The following is an 18025-nucleotide window of genomic DNA, read 5'->3' as shown; positions in this document are numbered from 1 at the left end:
CTGAGCTCTGAATTTCCTAGCAGAAATTCACAGCTCCAATTGCAACAGGTCACACTGGCAGCTACAGCTCACAGGCACTGGACTGAAGCTGTAGGATAGGGGGAGTCTGGACTAAACTTCCTCCCATCTGACTTGGATAAGGCTTTCACCCCCGGTTCTCTCAAGCATCTTCCTAAATTCATACTTCAGTGCTTAACTATGAATGATGCTTTTGTGAGTCTTGAGCACCCAGTCCACCAAGTAAATGGGAATTAGAGGCTTATATTTCTGCTTGAAGGTGTAAGGTATTTATAACAGGGTATGAGTGATTAAGCAAACTGGCATCCAGATCATTTAAACCCTGGTTCTCCAGCTCATTTACACAAGGACCCTAAATTTCACCTGACAACTGACAATTGAAGAAACAATTAGTGTTCTTCTTAGCAATTAGCACTAAGAAAACTTTAAATTATTGTTTTGTCCCTTGAGTCCCAGGCTGATACAAGATCTGAAAGGCCTTGGTCACTGAATCTGGCCTAGGTATACTCAGATAAACCAAGATTGCCCCTGGCTGCAGATGATCTTGTACTGACATGACTCAGTGACTACCCCTTTGCAATAAAACAGGGATAAAGAATTTGTTTTTCCATACTCCATAGAGACTGACATGGTACAGCTTTACTTACCAAGCCAAACCATTTCTGCTTACCTGCTGGTCAAAAACTGCCCAGAACATGGGGAGAGGGATGTAAAGGAAAAGCACCCTCAACACCATCTTTATCTGAGCAATCAGTCGTTTCTGCAGAAAATAAAAATTACACAAGAGGAATTGGTTCAAAAAAGAAAGGAAAAAAAAGAAGACAGTTTCAGACCACTACTTGCATCACAGCAACAGGTAAAGACTCATCATGTAATGTTTACCCACACATTCAACTTTGCGTGTTGTGGCTATCTCTGATGATTTCTGCTAAAACAGTACAAAGTCTGTTTGTGTGGGTGGGAAGGGCTGCTGGTTAAAGGTGACTGATACCACAAAGACTTGGGCCTTTTTACATGTACACTGATGGCAGCATGAGATTCAGCTCTTTGTGAACTGGGCATTTGAGCAATAGGCAACTGAGGAATTTCACATACAAACAAAGCATACAGGCAAAGGAAAAAAACGGTGACAGGCAAAGGTTTGTGCTGCCATTGGCAATAGGGCAGAGAGGACAGTAGGCAAAGGACAAGTTGGGAACTATGGGATACAAGGCTTTGAGAGTCATGATAAGAAATTGTACCGAGTGTGGAGGGGATGCAGTGTTTACCCACTTAAACTGAAATTCCAAAGCATAATTCTGATGTTTCATACCAAGACAAGTAATATGGCTCTGTGCATTAATCCTGACAGGCAGCATCATTTCCCTCTTCCCCTCTGCAGCCATGAGATACAGGAAAAAGAGAAGGAAAGATAATGCTTGCTATTTTCCTAACCAAAAAACTTAAATGTCTGTATTTTTTTGGCAAGAGAAAGTATTTTTTTGTCTCCCTTGAATTTCCCTGGACAACCCATGATTATACAGAGCATTCAGTAACACAGCTCTACTTTCTCCCACAGGAGCTGAAGAGATAACCCACAATGCCAGGACAGCACCAGGGATTGGCCAGGTCAGCTATGAATGATGGAGAGGCCCAAAACTATTTGCCCAGCGCATGAGGCAATGGATCAGAGCAGACAGAGAGAAGCTGAGGGTCAGCAGATGTCACAGCTCAGGAGGCTCTCCCAGTACTTACATCATACTTCTCACTTGCCCAGTCCAGCCAGTGCTCTCTCTTGGGGTATCCCTTGCTTCGATGACGAAACTTGTTTCTGATGGCAAACTGAGGAGAGACAGAATTATGTTTAATGGTGCTACAAATATTTAAAACTACAAACTAGTTTGTCATTAGAGATGATGCTCCTGGCTTCTTGTGTTTAGAGGGTGCTAAACTTCTGTTACCTGCTCCAATCATCATGGGGAATGTTGTTTTGAAGGCCTCACACTGCCTAACCAGCAGAATGTGCACTTGGGGTTAGGCGGACCAAACAGCTCAGAGCAGTCCCTCTCAGTGTGGGTTGCTGTGAGGAGCTGGAAGATCTGCCTTCTTCAGACTTATATACAGCAGTAAATAGAGTAGTGTCATATGCACAGGTTTTCAGAACTGAATGGCTGTAGAAGAGAAGCTCCTATGACAAGGTCCATCTTGTAGGTATGTCTCACACCTTGACATTGAATATACACAAATATGGTCCCAAAGAACTCCTAAGATTTTCTGCATGGAATAACACAGCTAAGCTGGGCCTTAAGAGCAGCACTAAGCAATGGCCAAAGTCACCTACAGAGATTTGGTTTTGACAGTGCTTACAAGATAGTAACAGGCTGAGCTGTATAAAGCTCGCAGATCTGTAGGGGTGTGCTTATTTGGCTCAGCCTGACTTTTAACAGTGGAGGGAGAGCCACAGCTTCCACCATGTCTGACAGAGCCAATCTCTGATGGCTCTGAAGATGGACACACTGCTGACCCAATTTGAGAGGTTGGTAATGCCTCTGTGATGACATATTTAAGAAGAAAGAACAGGGCACATGCAGTTTTTTCCCCAAAAGTGGGGAAACACCACGTTGGCACTGCCCACAACAATACACGGGCTTGGTGTGGACTAACTGCCTAACTGCCCCTAACTAACTGCACTGCAAGTGAAAAGAGCAGGGGCAGTGGAGCAGCTTCTCCTTCCCCACATGAAGAGACATTAAATTGCATCAGCACCACTACAGCTGCCAATACATGCACAATGGTGGTGGGACCACCCAGCCGACAGCAGAAGCATGACAAGCGATTCCCAGATGCGGAACCTAGATAAGATCAACTTCTCTGTGCTGCAGGATCCTGCAACAATCTTTGAATCACTGCAACTTGTTGACAATGGTACCTGTAAGCAACAGTTTTTCTTTTAGTCAGAGAAGAGAAGGAAGTGAGGACATGAGGCAGAACAACATGGTGGCACCAGAGTCAGTGGAGAAGAAAGAGGGAGGAGGAAGTGCTTCAAGCATCAGAGCTGAGGACTGTGGTAAAACAAACTGTCCCCTTGTAATGCATGAAGTCCATGGCAGGTGCCGAGATCCACTCTCAGCTTGGGGAAGTGGGGAAAGTGCTTACACAGGAGCAGGTGAATGTTAGAGAAAGCTGTGGTGTAGTGGGAGATCGGAACGGAGAGAGAGGGCCCCCACTCCCGGAGATAGAAAGAGCCCTTGTTTCTAAACTAGAACAGCCTATCGTTAAAAAGCTGCACCCTGTGGACAAATGACCCATGACAGAACAATTGTGGTATGACTGTTTGCCTGTGGGAGGGACCCCATGATACAGCAGAAAAAAGACTTCTCTCTCTGAGCAAACAGAAATTATTAACTCAAGAAAGAAATTATGATCTCAAATGATGAACTGACGAAGATCTCCACTACCTGTTTTTCTGCACTGTGATTGAGAAAGAGGGAGGAGCTGGGAGGGGGGAAAGGTTTTGAAAGCTTATTTTTGCTTCTCATTGTCCTCCTCTGTCTCTGTTGATAGTAAATTTATTTTATGTCTTTATATTTGAACCTATTTTGCCCTTGGAGTGGTTTTTTTTCCCCAGTCCTTGTCTCAGCTCACGAGACCTCCTTTGATCTTTTCCCACTTCTTTGCCCAGCTGTAGCAAAAAAAGCTAAGCAAACTACTTGCATGGGTGCCTGGCATTTGGCCAATGTCAAATCACAACAATGGAAAATGAAGCAACTCATACATGAATAAATGTGATCTCAAAGTAGGGGCTCTGCAAAGTTGGGACATGCAGTGCTATTCATGTAGATTTCACTCATTTCCTTGCAGGATCACACTAATGTGCAACCCCCAGAATTTCCTTAACACAGTGAGGATCAAACAACTTCTGCATTGCAAATAATATTCTTTTAATAAGTAATAAGTTCTTGCTGAGAAGATGCACTAGTAGCTCTGCTCTTGACTCAGCTCAAGGCATGTTTACCTCTTTCTGCATAAAGGGGCACAAATGTGGAAGGAATGACTCCCAAAAGTTGGGATATATTTTTACATAACACTGACACCTTATTTTGTTTTCTATGTGTATAAATCCACATATAAATCAAGATATAGAGAAAAAGACACCCTAAATGTGCAGGTGCCAGCAAGAAGCCTTCTGTGATAAAGCAAAAAACTTCAGAAACTTTCCTCATATTAAGACAGATTTCTGATTTAGGCACATATACAGAACAGCTTTGGGAATGGCTGCCAGGGGTTTGGGAAATGTAAGCAGTACTTACTCTAACACATTTGAAAACTTCAAGCATTACGTTTCCTTGTGGTTTAACTTTCTTGTACATTTTGCTTCCAATTACGAACACAACTACAATATGCAAACAGAAAAGCAACTCAGGATTAAATTAAAATAGTGGCAAATAATTTGGTATGGAAACTGCAAGTCAAGGAGGTAATCAGGGTGGGAATAAGCCTCCCAAGAAGCAATGCAATTGCCTATCCACATCCTATGATACAGTAAGACAAATCAAATTAATACCAGCAGATTGCTTCTATTCAAGACAAAAAATAAATCTGGCAACTCTTACAGCAAGTGCTCAGTGGGAGGTTTGCTCAACTGAGGGATGGTCAAAACAAGGGCATTTAGGACCTTGACTCTGGCCTTGCTGTAGGGGCTCCTTTTCAGGAGCTCACAATGCTGCAGCTCACATCATGCAGGGACACACAAGGCTCTGCCTGAGCTGCAGGACTGGCCAAGGTGTCCTCTGCTCCCAGGCATGTTGCTCAGCCTCATCATCCCACACGCAGGGCAGGACACAGGCAAACCCCCACAGCCTGGGCTGGGCTCACGGGCAAGGCAAGGTCACTGCAAGGCAGGTGGGCTCCCAGTCAGGACCATGAAGGACAAGGGGCACAAGGGATGCTGCAGTATATAATGGCACCCCCAGTTACTTGGTCAGCAGTAAGGCTCAGAGGGTAAAAATGCAGGTGTTTGAGAAGTACTGACATATCAAATACAGGATTTCTCCAGCTCAGAGACAATTGCCTCACACAGTTTATAATCCTGGACTAGAGATAATGTCCAAAACACACATTTTTTGAGAGTTCTCACCCTGCATTCAAAAGATCAATTTGTACACACCAGTAATCCAAGAAACATACCCAGTAGTTTACATAACGTACAGAATTCAAGGATATATTCGTGCCTCAGCCCAACCCCATCCAACCCTCCTGGCAAATCAGACTCTGCTATGAAAGTGAGTACTTCAGATTAATCCCATGCAGGAAAAAAAATTAAGTCAAAAATAGCAGAAATTATCAGGTACTGGTAGTGGTCAATACCAGTGGATTTCTATCACACTTGCATTATTCTGAGATTGTTATAATCTAATTACCAAGGCAACAGGACAGCAAGAGGATCACCTACCCAAGGCAACAGCCATGAGGATAGCAGGAACTCCAAAAGCAAGCGGGTAACATTCCTGTTTGCTATGAATGCCACACTGTGAAGCTGAAACAAAAATAACATCAAATAAAAATCCCAGTCAGCACTGCTGATGTTTTAAATATGGTTTCTGTTCTTTGCATTAACTGAAAACTCACAGGGGAACAGCAAATCAGTCTACTGACATCCTCAGAGGATCAGTATCCAACTTATCTCTCGTTATTGGAAAGGGGATTTATGTGTCACAGAATCATTCAGGTTGGAAGGGACCTCTGGGCATCATCTGGGCCAAGCACCCTGCTCAACTAGGGCTACCTGGAAGCAATTGTCTGGGACTGTGTCCAGATGGCTTTTGAGTATTTCCACGGATGGAGACTCCACAACCTCTCTGGCAGCTTGTGCCAACTGTTGATCACCCTCAGAGTGAAAAAGCATTTCCTAATATTCAGAGGGAACCTCCTGTATTTCAGCTTGTGCCCATTGCCCCTTGACCTGACACTGGGTACCACTGAGGAAAGCCTGTCTCCATCCTCTTCACTTCCCATCAGCTATTTTTATACTTTAACAAAACTCCCTCTTTGCCTTCTCTTGTCCAGGCCAAACAGCCTAATGCCTCTCAGGATCTCCTCACAGGAAATTTACATCTAGTTTTACACTGAGACATGAAGAATTACACCAGAGGGGTCAAAAGCATGTCCTTAGTGAGAAAGAAACTAGATTACAAAAGTTTTGGGCTAAGTTCATTAACAAAGATTCTAGTGATGTAAGTGTAGCTTGTTGAAATCAAAAACAAAATCACAATCACCAGCCCCCTCCCCTCCTTGGCATTAGTCACAGATTTGACTCTTACTGACTTCAGCAGTATAAACTAAAAGACTAAACAAAATCATTACATTCTCCACTATACTTCTTCTAAGAGGAAAATTAGAGAGTATGATTTGGAAAAAAATGTTAGCTTGCAGATAATGAATGTCTTGATTTAGTTGTATTAGTCTTGTGGTCAAATCTTTCCAGGCTGAAACAGGTTATCACTTCCCTTGACTCAACTTGTAATTTTTTTCCAAGGAATTTTTCACCCTGTAACAGCAAGGAAGTAATCTACATGCTATGCCTTATGCATCTCTACTTCCTTTTTTGGGAAAGGAGAGAATTTGCTTCAAGCAAACATCCAAAACTCTTCTACAGGGTCTTTTCCAGTCAAGAAATCCCAAGGCCAGAAGTTCAGCCTGGTGCTTTTGGGTTATTACAGAATTCACATGCTGTTTCCTTGCTTTTGAGAAAAGCAGCCTTCTGAAACTGCTGGCAAGTGCATCCATACAGCACCATCTGTGCAAGCTTGCCACAGAAATCCAGATGCATATAGGTTAGCAAATTGCTCACTTTTGTTTAGGATCATGCTATTCTTCACAAGCAAAAGAGAACATCACTTTCTTATTTAACAATATGAAAAATTATTTACCTTGTCACATGTATTAATATCCTCCTACATGCAGAGATGCTTCTGTACTTAGCATGGGCACATTTCCAGAGGAAAAGGCTCTCTCTCCCCTTCCTTTCCCCCAGGAAGCAATACAATTCTTTCTAGTGTGATAATTTTAAAGGTGTTGCAAGATTTGTATTTCATTTGTATTTTGTTGTGACACATTTGTACTTTAGTGGAATTAAAATATGCATTAGGCATACAAGATGCTAGCTCCAGCATGTTTTTTCAGATCTAGTACTTCTGACCCTAAAGGCAATGAAGATCTTCAACTGGCTTGTTTTTGAGAGTACATCATCTCTGAGAAGCTGGATGACACACTGAAGACTATTTGCTAGATAACTCCAGTGTATCAGAGAACAGAACTTTAATTTAAACCAGACTGGACTGCAATCCAACATGCCTTTTCTGGTGTTTAACAATTGTCAACAAACATGTCGTCTTACCTCTGATAGTTGGAGTGATTAAAGTAGATAAGAGACTTCCAGCATTAATGGACAAATAAAAGAGAGAGAAGAAGGTACCTCTTTGCTTTTCCTACAGTAAAAAAAGAAAGATGTCTAGAAAGGCTTAGCCACAACCACATTGATGAGCCTAGATCAAAAAACCAGCACCTCTATTTTCAAAGTTCAAGACAAATAATTAACTAGCTCCTTCTTCAGCTCCTCAGGAAAACCCTGCAGTAATGCATCCATCTAAACATGCATATTATTAGAGTACTATAACAGTTATACATTAGAGTATCTGTATAACTGAAAATCTGAAAGACATTGTTACCTGATCATCTTCAAACTGATCTCCACCAAATGCTGACACACACGGTTTGATCCCACCAGTACCCAAGGCAATAAGGATCAAGCCAACAATGGACAAAGCACTGGAACAAAGGAGAAAACAAAAATCTGTGTTAGTTCTTACAGCATACATAATAGATTGGTTGAAAGACAGTTGAAATTCAAGTAACAAACTTAAGTTGTCCCATGTTTCATCCGCCTGGGACAAAAAATGTGTACAAGGCAACTCACATGTTCACTGCGATAGCATCGGGAAAGCCATCTTGGTTGTGATCTGTCAGGTCATTTATGGAGCCCACAGAGAGCACTGCCTGCCCAATTGCATAAACAATGGACAGGTAGAGAATGGTCCTGTTGTCAAGAGAGGCAATACATTTTCTTAAATATGTTAACACAGACACAATTACACAGCTAATGCAGACTTCTGCTTACTTTAAAGAATCCTGGTAATGAAAAAAACTAACAGATACAATAAGTTATGGACTGAACTTGTCAGAAGCTACTATAAAAATCTGGCCACATGCCATTGCCACAGTATTTATATTCTTTTTATTATTATTATTCTAGGTAACTTTTAATTAATTAAGGTAGTCTTTAATTAAGGCATGACAACAAATGGATTCTTATAGATATCACTAGGTCACAATATCTTCAGTGGTTGCCTTTTTAATGACCAATTCAAGAATGCCATTTTCATATTTTTATATGCCAAAGATCAAATTTCTCCAACTACTCTCCAACACTAAAATCTGCAATTTGCACTGATTTAAGTATCATTAAACATTCACTATGTTATTTTAGATTTTAGTTGCAGGAGTAAAGAAAAAAGAAAAATCAAAAATCTGCTTCAAACATGGAAATGCCCCTGAAATACTGGTGTGAACAACAACTCTATACCCCCACCTTCTTTGCTGTAAGTGTACCAACATTTTTACACTCAGATATGAGTGAGAACCGCACTCATGAAGAGTCCAGGCTGCAGCCTTTCAGCCCACCTTCTTTGCTGTAAGTGTACCAACATTTTTACACTCAGATATGAGTGAGAGCTGCACTGAAGAGTCCAGACTGCAGCCTTTCAGCCTGACTACCTTGGCCAGGAGGTGCCTAGGATGATAGTACTGCATAACCACCAGCCCTCCCACCCTGGCTTGGGTGTCCAATCCTCTTTTCTGTAAGCAAAAGCATGTTCCACTTGCACTTTGTTGGACCTGAAGTACATAGCTGAAGTTTAACCCATGTTCACTTGTGTCCTTGGGTGGGTCTCCATTCAACAGGCACAGACACAGGGCTCCAGTTTGGAGGAAAAGCAGGAGGAAAACTATGCAATGATGTGAAAATATTGAAAACCCTGTTTTCAGGAGTAGTCCCAAACCAAGTACTAGGCAGGAGAATGCAGGACAATGCTCAAAGACCAAGAACAATCCACTTATTTGACACAGGCAAGAGATCCTCGCAGCAAGCGTGGAGCAGTGCCCTGACACAAGAGGGACATTGACCAAGTTCCCCTCACTTTAAAACAAGGTTTCTTGGACTTAAAATTACCATTGCCTGTAATGTAGTAAAAAAAAAATCTCTCAAGTTGGGCAACATACAGTCTGCTGTTTAGTGGTATTTAATAGACACAGTTGAATGGGTTGGTTTTTTTAATAGCACTTCCATAAAGTTACTTTATTTACCTAGCAACCTGGGAAAAAGTCTCCAATTAAAGTAGAACCTGAGCTGATCAGGAGTGAAACTTCTGAGTTTTATTTGTGAGGCTTATAAACCCACTGCAAAGACTTACTTAATTGGCACTGCATTGATGGTGCACAATTAAAATATTACTGTGGTTTCTGTACTATTTTCCTCAAGAAATTCACATCCAACATTATGTGAGCAGGTCCCATCACATTTCTTGACAGACATTACACCAAGTACATGGACTGTGGAAGGTTGGAGTCACTCCTTTAAGAGTGCTTAACAGTGCCTAGGTTATCTCCTCTTCCTCTTGACATCACAGATTTTTTAAATTTCTCGTTTAAGCCTTCCTTATGACACCTTGCTGCATTTGTGGGTGGTAAAGCCTAATGGTATATCCTAAAGCATGTTTTCTCTTGTTTAGGCCATCCTAACAAGCTTCTGTTAAAGGTCTGGGCCTTTCATTTGCGGCACTGGCATATCCAAGTACCAAAGGAGAAGACATGCAAGATCTGCAAAGTTTCATCTTGATAAAACATGAAAAAGCCAAAAAAAATTTTAAAAACAAACCACAGCATCTAGACAAGCAAGTGCACAATATATTTAGGTTGCAATCTGTAAGACATCCAGCTAGTTGCAGTGAGTTTGCAGTGCTCAGAGCAGCTGCACAGGGCACACAGGGCTGTGGTCACAGCCCTGGGCTCCCAGGGGCTGTCCCTACAGCAGAAGGAGACAGTGCAGCTGACTGCACAGCACATCTCTAATCTCTGGGAGACCTTTGGCAAGTCCACTTACATTATTGGCTCATAACCCTCCATAAAATCTTTACTGTGCTTTTTCTCAGGCAAAGTAAACACTTTTAGAATCAAAACATCAGGAAAGGAGAGGGAGATAAAGCTGTTGGAAATAACTTGGTTACATTTCAAAGCACTGCACTGGTACTATCCTGACCAACTAGCCTGCAGCTAAAGACACAAAAAACATCATTTAGGGAAAGAACTGCTATTCAGAAGACCCTTCACTGACCTGTCAATTCTGAAATCACACACTATTTTAAAACTTATTTTAAGGCCCAGTTAACACCAGACAACACAGTAATTCACTATTTCATTGGCCACCTTGCAACAGGTAAAGAGACTGCCTATGTTATTACAGCCTCCGGTATCTATTTTCAAAACTTGGTGAACACTCTTCTTAGTTTTGCTTACATTTTGCCCAGGTGAGAGCAAAAACATGCAGCATGCTCAGAAAGCATGCTACCACCCTTAACCAACTAGCAGAAATGGAACATTTGTAAATTCACAGTTCAGTTTCAAGTCTGAGCTGAATCAATGAAAATCTCAAGCTTTGGTGAAATAAAAGCAAACTATCCTGGAGCAGTCAACACCAGCTCTGAAGCTGTTGCTCAGAGCTGCAGTTTTAGGCGATAGTTTAAGTAACACTGGTTTCAGGTGAGCTTTCAAGATCTTTGGCTGCTTTCTGAGGAATCACTCACCTAAACTTTCCCAGCCAAGAGTCCGCAATGATTGCTCCAAGGATTGGCGTCAAGTAACACAGAGCAACAAACGTATGGTAGATGGCAGTGGCAAAGTTGTCTTCCCAGTGTAGGAAACGTGAGAAATACAAAGTGAGCACAGCTGTAGGAAGAACAACAAAACAACAGGTTACAAACCCAAGTCAGCACTGGGTAATGCTTAGCACAAGGAGACAAGGGACGTACCTTTCATGCCATAGTAGGAGAACCGCTCGCAGAACTCATTGATGACGATGAAGAAAATGCTCAAAGGGAAGCCAAAGCAGAGCACCTGGAGGCAAGAGACAATGTGAGCTCAGAGCAGTGCAACCCAGACTAACACACTTCACTGCAACCCACACTCAAGCAAGCTCAACATGGACCCAGTAGGAGTGGGTAGGTACTCAGGGTCTGTACCCTGCACAGGCTTCTGTGGGATGACAGTGGTTTACCTGAACCAAGAGTCAGTTTTCACTTTCCTCTCTTGGTCCCAAGAGGTCTGCACACCTCTCATCTGCCCTTTGCAAGAGACCTTTAGCAATGCTGGGAATGACCTGCAAGTGTTCCACTATGTACATTTGAGGTCTCCAGCACCTAACCCTTACAGCAATCTTGACTGGTATCCAAAAATATGCAAAAAGCCAATGTTTCTGGAAAAAACCCAAGGCCAACCAAAAATGCACCAAACTGCTGCACTACACCAGTTAGAAACTCGGGGCTATTTTTAAGCACCTGTAATTAAAACAAATAAACATTAACACTTTTCATTCAAGGAAATACCTCAGGAAATCTTCTTATCCTTAAAAATACTCTGCTTGATGATGAATCTTTCATTTCTTCAGACCTGATAACAGAACGGTCTTTATTTCTAACCTAAATTGGCATGGCTTTGGCTGCCAGGTTCACTGAGCCTTCACCTGCTGCAACAGCCATGTCCATGGTCATCATCATGCAGTTCTTGCCATTGAGACAATGGTTCAAAAGCATGCATCAGGTACAAATCTCACATGGTCACTAGGAACTGCAACTTTAATTTCTGATCTCCTACCAGTCTTCATGGAGCGGATGAATATATGATATAATTTCTATTAAAAATAGTAGGGATGCCATTTACACATAATCCTACCTTTTAATCTTTTTTTTTTTGTATCAAAGAATCAGATTTTAAAGACATTTCAGAACATTCCAGAGGCAAAACAGTTCTTCTCCATGCTAAACTTTAATTAAAAATGGCACTGTTTGGATTGTGAAGGTTTAGGAATTCAACTAATCTTTATTTTGTGTGAAACAGGAAGAAGTTAACTTTACAAATCAAAAGGAAAAAAACCTGAGACAGGGAAATCATGCCTGACACAAGTAAATTGCAAGCCACTGTCTCCAGCAAAGTCTCAACAAACAACACAACACTTGGAGACTTGCAGGCTTGGAGACAAGAAGCTTTTTTTTTTGAATCCTGCAAAAGAAATGAAAATAAGAGAGTGGCAGGAGCATTGTTGTCTGATCTGACTCAGTTTGTGAGGATGCCTGAGCAGCATGAACAGCATTGACCTTCATTGTTTGCAGAACCAAGTAGATGCTGCATATCTTACCCATGATAAGCAGGCCTCACAGCAAGAACCCAAACTCAGCTGAGGGCAAGTGCCAGGTGGGACTCCTCTAGCTTTAAAGAACAAAAATTTTGAGCCCTAAATATAAATTTGTCAGTCTTGACTTATCACATCCTCCATGGGCAGAAAGAGGTGTCTCCAAAGGAAGATCATTCACATGTATCCCAGAATTAGATAAAATTCACTTGAGCTTGCCCATTTCCTTCAGCTGAAGGCAGCAGGAGGCTTGGACAACTACACCCACCTTGGACACAGGTGTTGGTGGGCTGGAATTCACACAGAAGAATGCCTTATGCCCCATCCACAAAGCATTCCCCTAAGCCATGCAAATGGTCACGGGATGGAGAGTCACACACTGAAGTTCTGGTTCAGCACATGTTAAGTTGGTGACTGAAACAGTAATCCTGGCTGCATGACTTTTAATTGGGAATAGCCCAGGTGGAGAGGAGGGAATGTCTGTTCCTGAAGCAGAACAAAGACCTCCCATGTCTTTTCTTGCCTACAGAGGAAAAGAAAGACAGAGCAGTCCTGGCCCAGGAACTGGTGGGACCTATCTCCACCTGCATTTCACAAAAACTCACTAAAATCTTCTGACCACTTGGGGTTCTCACAAACCTCTCCAATGTTTGCACATCACCCAACGCAAGACCTTATTCTTTAGGAGGGGGTTACATGCTGGTCTGGGGAGGTCACAATCCAGCAAGGCTAGAATTTTCATTCAAGCCACCACTGCATCTGTGCCTGGTGGAGCTGTCCTGCATTCCCAAGCTGGCACAGCAGCCACTGGTGTGTTTTTAGTGGCTGCCCCCAAACTGGAGGGGGTCTGCATGTCACAGCTGGCGCTGAGCATGGACAGGGGTATGTAAGAGAAACCTTCTGGGTCTTTCCCAGGTGACCCAGGCCTTCTGTTTTTCCAAGTTGCTACAAGAAAAAGAGACAATACAATTTATCCTTGCTAATATATAATGTCTGCTTTTCCTTGTTTTGCACTGTACTGTCCTCTGTTACAGTATTCATGTGCCCATACACACATCTATCAAAACCTTTTCTATTTTTACCCTCATTGGTCAGGAAGCACCAAATCCACCACCAAAAAGGTAACCTGAAGGTTATGTTTTATAATCCCCTGCATAACCTCGTCCTGCCCCGGGGATGCCACCACCCTGCTGCAGCTTTGACTTGGGCTGCTGAGGAAAAGTCTGTGGGGAAAAACCTTGCAAGATAAGAAATACAAAGGCAGAGTTAGGGTTCCTGAGACACATGTCATTAGCAGTTCAAAGATTCAAGAGCAGGTGCAGTTCAAAGATTCAACACAGCTGCAAGAAGCATGGGCTCCAGGAACCAATCTCCTCCCTACCAACATCTGCTCAGTCAGCAAAGAATCTTCAAGCATTTTATCAGGGTGTTGAGCAAATTAATGCTTAGCTAGAATTTAATAAGTTACTAGGCTGCTTTTGCACACTTGCCAGTAAGTCTTTACTGTATGTATTAAATGTATTTTTATAGGGTTATTTTTCTTTTGGGCACTGGTAACATTACCAAAACAATGTAACCCAAAGAGAATCAGTAGAGCAACTTTTGATGAGGGAAAATAATACTTACCGACTTGCCAGTAGTTTTTCCACCTGTGGAGGGAAAAAACCAAAATACAAGTTAATAGCAACTAATAAGTAATACTCCCTTAAAAACCTGTAGAAGATTCCAAAAAGGTTCAACTCTAAATACATATTGAAATATAAACACAGTACTGGTCAGGGTGAGTAAATTTTCAGTTTAGTAAAGGGAGACTTCATAGTTATTAGGCAAAGCTTCACTCAACAGCCTTTGGTTTGTTAGAGTGTGCATAAACTCCCAGGAGAAGCTCAAAAGGACTGATGAGGAAAAGCATCCCATGGTTGCTCACCACACATCAGTCAAGGGGGTGGTAAACCAGCCACCCACAGATGATGAGTCCTGCAACAACTCACTCTTGGGGATGTTACCTTAAAGGCAAGTCAAGATTAAAGAAGAGGCTCGAGATGACCTGCCAGGGATGGGTCAAGTCCCAGAAAGGGACTTACAGAGGACTGAATATAAAGCCCAACTGAGTGATCCACTTCAGCAGGCATTCTCATAACCTGAACCTTTAACCTGGGAAGACCTGAAAGAGCAGAGGGGTCCCACTGAGAGCAGCAAGAGCAGAGAGGTGCTTGCAGCCCTGAAGTCACTTCCAGCTGCTCTTGGCAGGTCCTCTACCCCTGGCAGCACTCCAAGTAGAGCCCTGCAGGGCTTCCCCAGCTCAGCAGACAGGCTTGGAGGCTGAGCTTTCACTGTGTCAGATAAAGGCCCCGTGCCCATACAGTGGATGCCAACATTTTACATAAAACCACATGAGCAAGCTCATTATCATTAAGATAAGACCAAGTACAAGATGTGAACGTTGAAATCCCTGCTTGTAAATCAAGTCAGGCCATAATACATCTATAAGGCCATAATACATTAAAAAGTATGCTTGTGAAAATCATTATTTAGTCCATAGTCCACAACAGATGAAAACAGCTGACAGCAACACTATAGCGTTTGGTAAAATATTAAATCAATTAAATCTTTAGAAATCACTGAAACAGATTATTCCAATTCTTTTCTTCACTGCTGTGGACAAGTACCTTCACAACAGAGACAGTAGTACTATGTAGATGATTCAAGAATATATTTTCCTAGAGAGCAAGCAACATTCTGAAAGTGCTAACACACTCCATTCAGGGCATTTGCAGGTACACGAGTTATCGAAGTTATTGGCAATGTCCCTTCCACAACCCACCAGAGAGGATACATTCAAGGACACCAAGGTGCCACCAAAAGCCCATCTCCCTATCAGTTCCTCGGTTATTTCCACTTGTTGGCCTTCCCAGCACATGTGCATTACACTGACAGTTTTTTTAACATGCACAGAGAAAAAGAGATTGGGCAGCTATGCCTTGGGCAAAAAAAAAAAATTTAGGATTGGGTTGTTTGTTGGGTTTGAGGTCTTTTCTGCTTTCCTGATGGCAAAAGTATCACCTCTGCAAGAAACCTTACCCACAAGACATCACAGAGGCGATTTTTTTCAGACAACATTGTCTGACTTCAATGTTTAAGAAACACAATTATTTCTAAACATTTTTACTTCACCCCTCTACTCTCATTTTGCAGAGAGGGTTGGGGAAACTCCAGACAGAATTAAAGCCAACCTTTCAACACAGGCACCTAAACTGAGGACTCCACTGTCAGGCAGCTTCAGGGTCTGACCTACAAAGCACAGAGCACCCACCATCTTGCATCATTTTCAGTAATAAATCTGAAGTTTGCTAGTGGCATGTTGGAGCAGTCCCTCTTTGGGGCAACCTTCAGCCTCTCTTATTGTTTCCCCACAAAGAATGACCCGCAGAACTGCTCATTTTCATAACACCAAAATACCAAAGAGCTCCACAATTTTCAATATAAAGCTCTAAACAGTTGTGCACTTTGTATTCCCTTTAATATTTTTTAAGACATGGAAAGTTAACAGCCACTCAGTTCTTGGTTTCAGCACCACATCTAAATAATGATCAGTGTGCCATTCTCTCCATCCCAACCTTGCAGGTCAGGTGGGGCAGCCTTATAGCCCCCTCCCACCAGGGTGGTTCCTTCCCTGCAGTCACAGAGATGCAGTGGATGCTGCAGGTCTTGCAGCTCACAGTCTGTGACACAAGATGGGAGCACACTGTATTGTTCCATGCAGCCGTCACAGCAACTCTGCCCAGATGAAATGCTTCTGTCCATGGCCACCGTAAATCTGCACGCACCATGCTGTCACCCAGGATGCTTCTGGCTCCAGAGCAAGCCTACAGTCCTAACACCTGACTTGGGGCACAGACAAGCCTATTGCCTCTGCTCCCCGGAGCAGCCCTACAGCACCTTCACAAGGTTGCTGCTACCATCAGGACATACCCCTTCTGGAGCCCCTGCTTCACACCTTGCTACTCCAGAAAAACACCCACACAGAAACTATCTAAGCAAATCCATAAAGCCACAAACCTGATATTAAATGGGCAGACACAGCTGCATCCCATTTCTTTCTCTCCAGAGTACTATCTCCATTCTTCTTGTTGTCTGCCCAAGCCAGCACGATCCCTGGCAGCACCATTGACATGTCCTGCCTGCTCATCACTATGGTTGCTTGTCCCCACAACACAGATTTGCTTGCTGAAGATGCAATGGCACTTTCTTAGGTTCATTTTTTTGGGGGGTGGAGGGTGGGCGTTTCAGGCTCCTTTCCTAAGTGAGACATGGTTTCTCCAGCCCCGGAACTGCTTGCTGTGAGAGACACCAATGCACTCAGACACTGCAGGACCAAAAGTCCAGACAAAAGGCAATGGAGAGATACATCACAAAAAAGTTGGATTTGTACCTCTACTACTCAGTGTTCCAGTTTAGACAGGAAAAAAATCTTCAGGATTAATTAGATACATGGGTTCTGCCCTTATATGAATCTTCCAGCTATGTATCTATGTATTTAAAAAGCACTAGGTCAACCCTAGGCAAACACCCTCAATGAAAAAGCATTATATAACATCTGCAAGGAACACCATATTTAACTTGTGCTCAGATCTCAAGCTCCACATGCCTTAGAAGTGTAGTGTAGGAAAGCCTTACCGGCCAGCGGCTCAACTCTCAGAGCTCACAGAGAGACCGAGGCACCATCTCTCGGCTCTCACTCGGGTTTCAAGGCAGGGTCGTACAAACCAGGATACAGCGTTGGCAGAGGGAGAGTTGCCCCGGAGGAAGAGGGAGAGACCCAAGAGTAGCCGGGAACTTCCTCAGACCGACACCGAGCAGCAGAGACAGCCCTGGGCGGGCGAGACCCTTGGCCACGCCGTCAGCTCGCAGCCCGGCACGATCACCCGGCTCGGGTGGAGCGGCTGGAGGGATGCTCATCCCGGGGCGGCATCCCTGCCGCGGGCCGGGCACCGCCAGCCCGCCACCCGCTCCGGGCTGCCCCATCCCGCACCGCCACACCTACCCATGTCGCCGGCGCGGTCCCGCCGGAGCGCTCGGGGCTGAAAGGCAGCGGGAAGGCAGGGAAAGAAGGGAGGAAGCTGCCGGGGGCGGCCGGGCTTTAAGGGCGGCGGCGGGGCCCCGCCTGGCCCCGGGTGCTGCGGGGCGGCGCCGCGCAGGTGTCGGGGCGGGGAGCGGCTCGCTCTGGCCGCGGAGCCATCCCGGGGCTCACCTGGCCTGCAGCCGCCGCCAGCGGCCCCGGCTGCCCGAGCCCAGCGCTCCGGGGAGCCCAGCGCTCCTCCCTGCCTCCGCTCCCCCTGCCAAATGAGGGCTGTCACCTGCTGCTCGGGGCTCGCTGCGCTCTCCGGCCGCCGGGAAGCACCGACACACACAGCGCCATCAGCTCAACCGAGCGCCCTGCGGGGCTGCCAGCTCCGCGTTGTCCCTTTGATGCCAACGGCGTGAGGGAAAACTTAGCAAGCAAGTGAAATA

General features: G+C 44.0%; 1 protein-coding gene across 1 annotated transcript in view; it reads right to left on the bottom strand.

Annotated features, from left to right (window-relative positions):
• Positions 1 to 17664, bottom strand: part of SLC15A1 (solute carrier family 15 member 1) — a 28049-nt gene extending 10385 nt beyond the window's left edge. Inside the window, exons 1-11 of the mRNA XM_039730432.1 lie at positions 17559 to 17664; positions 14141 to 14163; positions 11139 to 11223; positions 10914 to 11055; positions 7973 to 8092; positions 7725 to 7824; positions 7394 to 7484; positions 5450 to 5533; positions 4308 to 4390; positions 1753 to 1839; positions 689 to 778 (exon numbers count right to left, since the gene is read on the bottom strand). Coding sequence (XP_039586366.1) covers positions 689 to 778; positions 1753 to 1839; positions 4308 to 4390; positions 5450 to 5533; positions 7394 to 7484; positions 7725 to 7824; positions 7973 to 8092; positions 10914 to 11055; positions 11139 to 11223; positions 14141 to 14163; positions 17559 to 17562 — 909 coding nt within the window. The 5' untranslated portion in view covers positions 17563 to 17664. The remainder of the gene's footprint in view (positions 1 to 688; positions 779 to 1752; positions 1840 to 4307; positions 4391 to 5449; positions 5534 to 7393; positions 7485 to 7724; positions 7825 to 7972; positions 8093 to 10913; positions 11056 to 11138; positions 11224 to 14140; positions 14164 to 17558) is intronic.
• Positions 17665 to 18025: the final 361 nt, after the last annotated feature.

Source organism: Passer montanus, unplaced genomic scaffold (genome assembly GCF_014805655.1).
Source record: "Passer montanus isolate IOZ18808 unplaced genomic scaffold, ASM1480565v1 scaffold72, whole genome shotgun sequence".
In the NCBI taxonomy this organism is placed as follows: domain Eukaryota; kingdom Metazoa; phylum Chordata; class Aves; order Passeriformes; family Passeridae; genus Passer; species Passer montanus.
The sequence above is the reverse complement of the archived record's forward strand: the minus strand, read 5'-3'. Positions and strand labels throughout refer to the sequence as shown.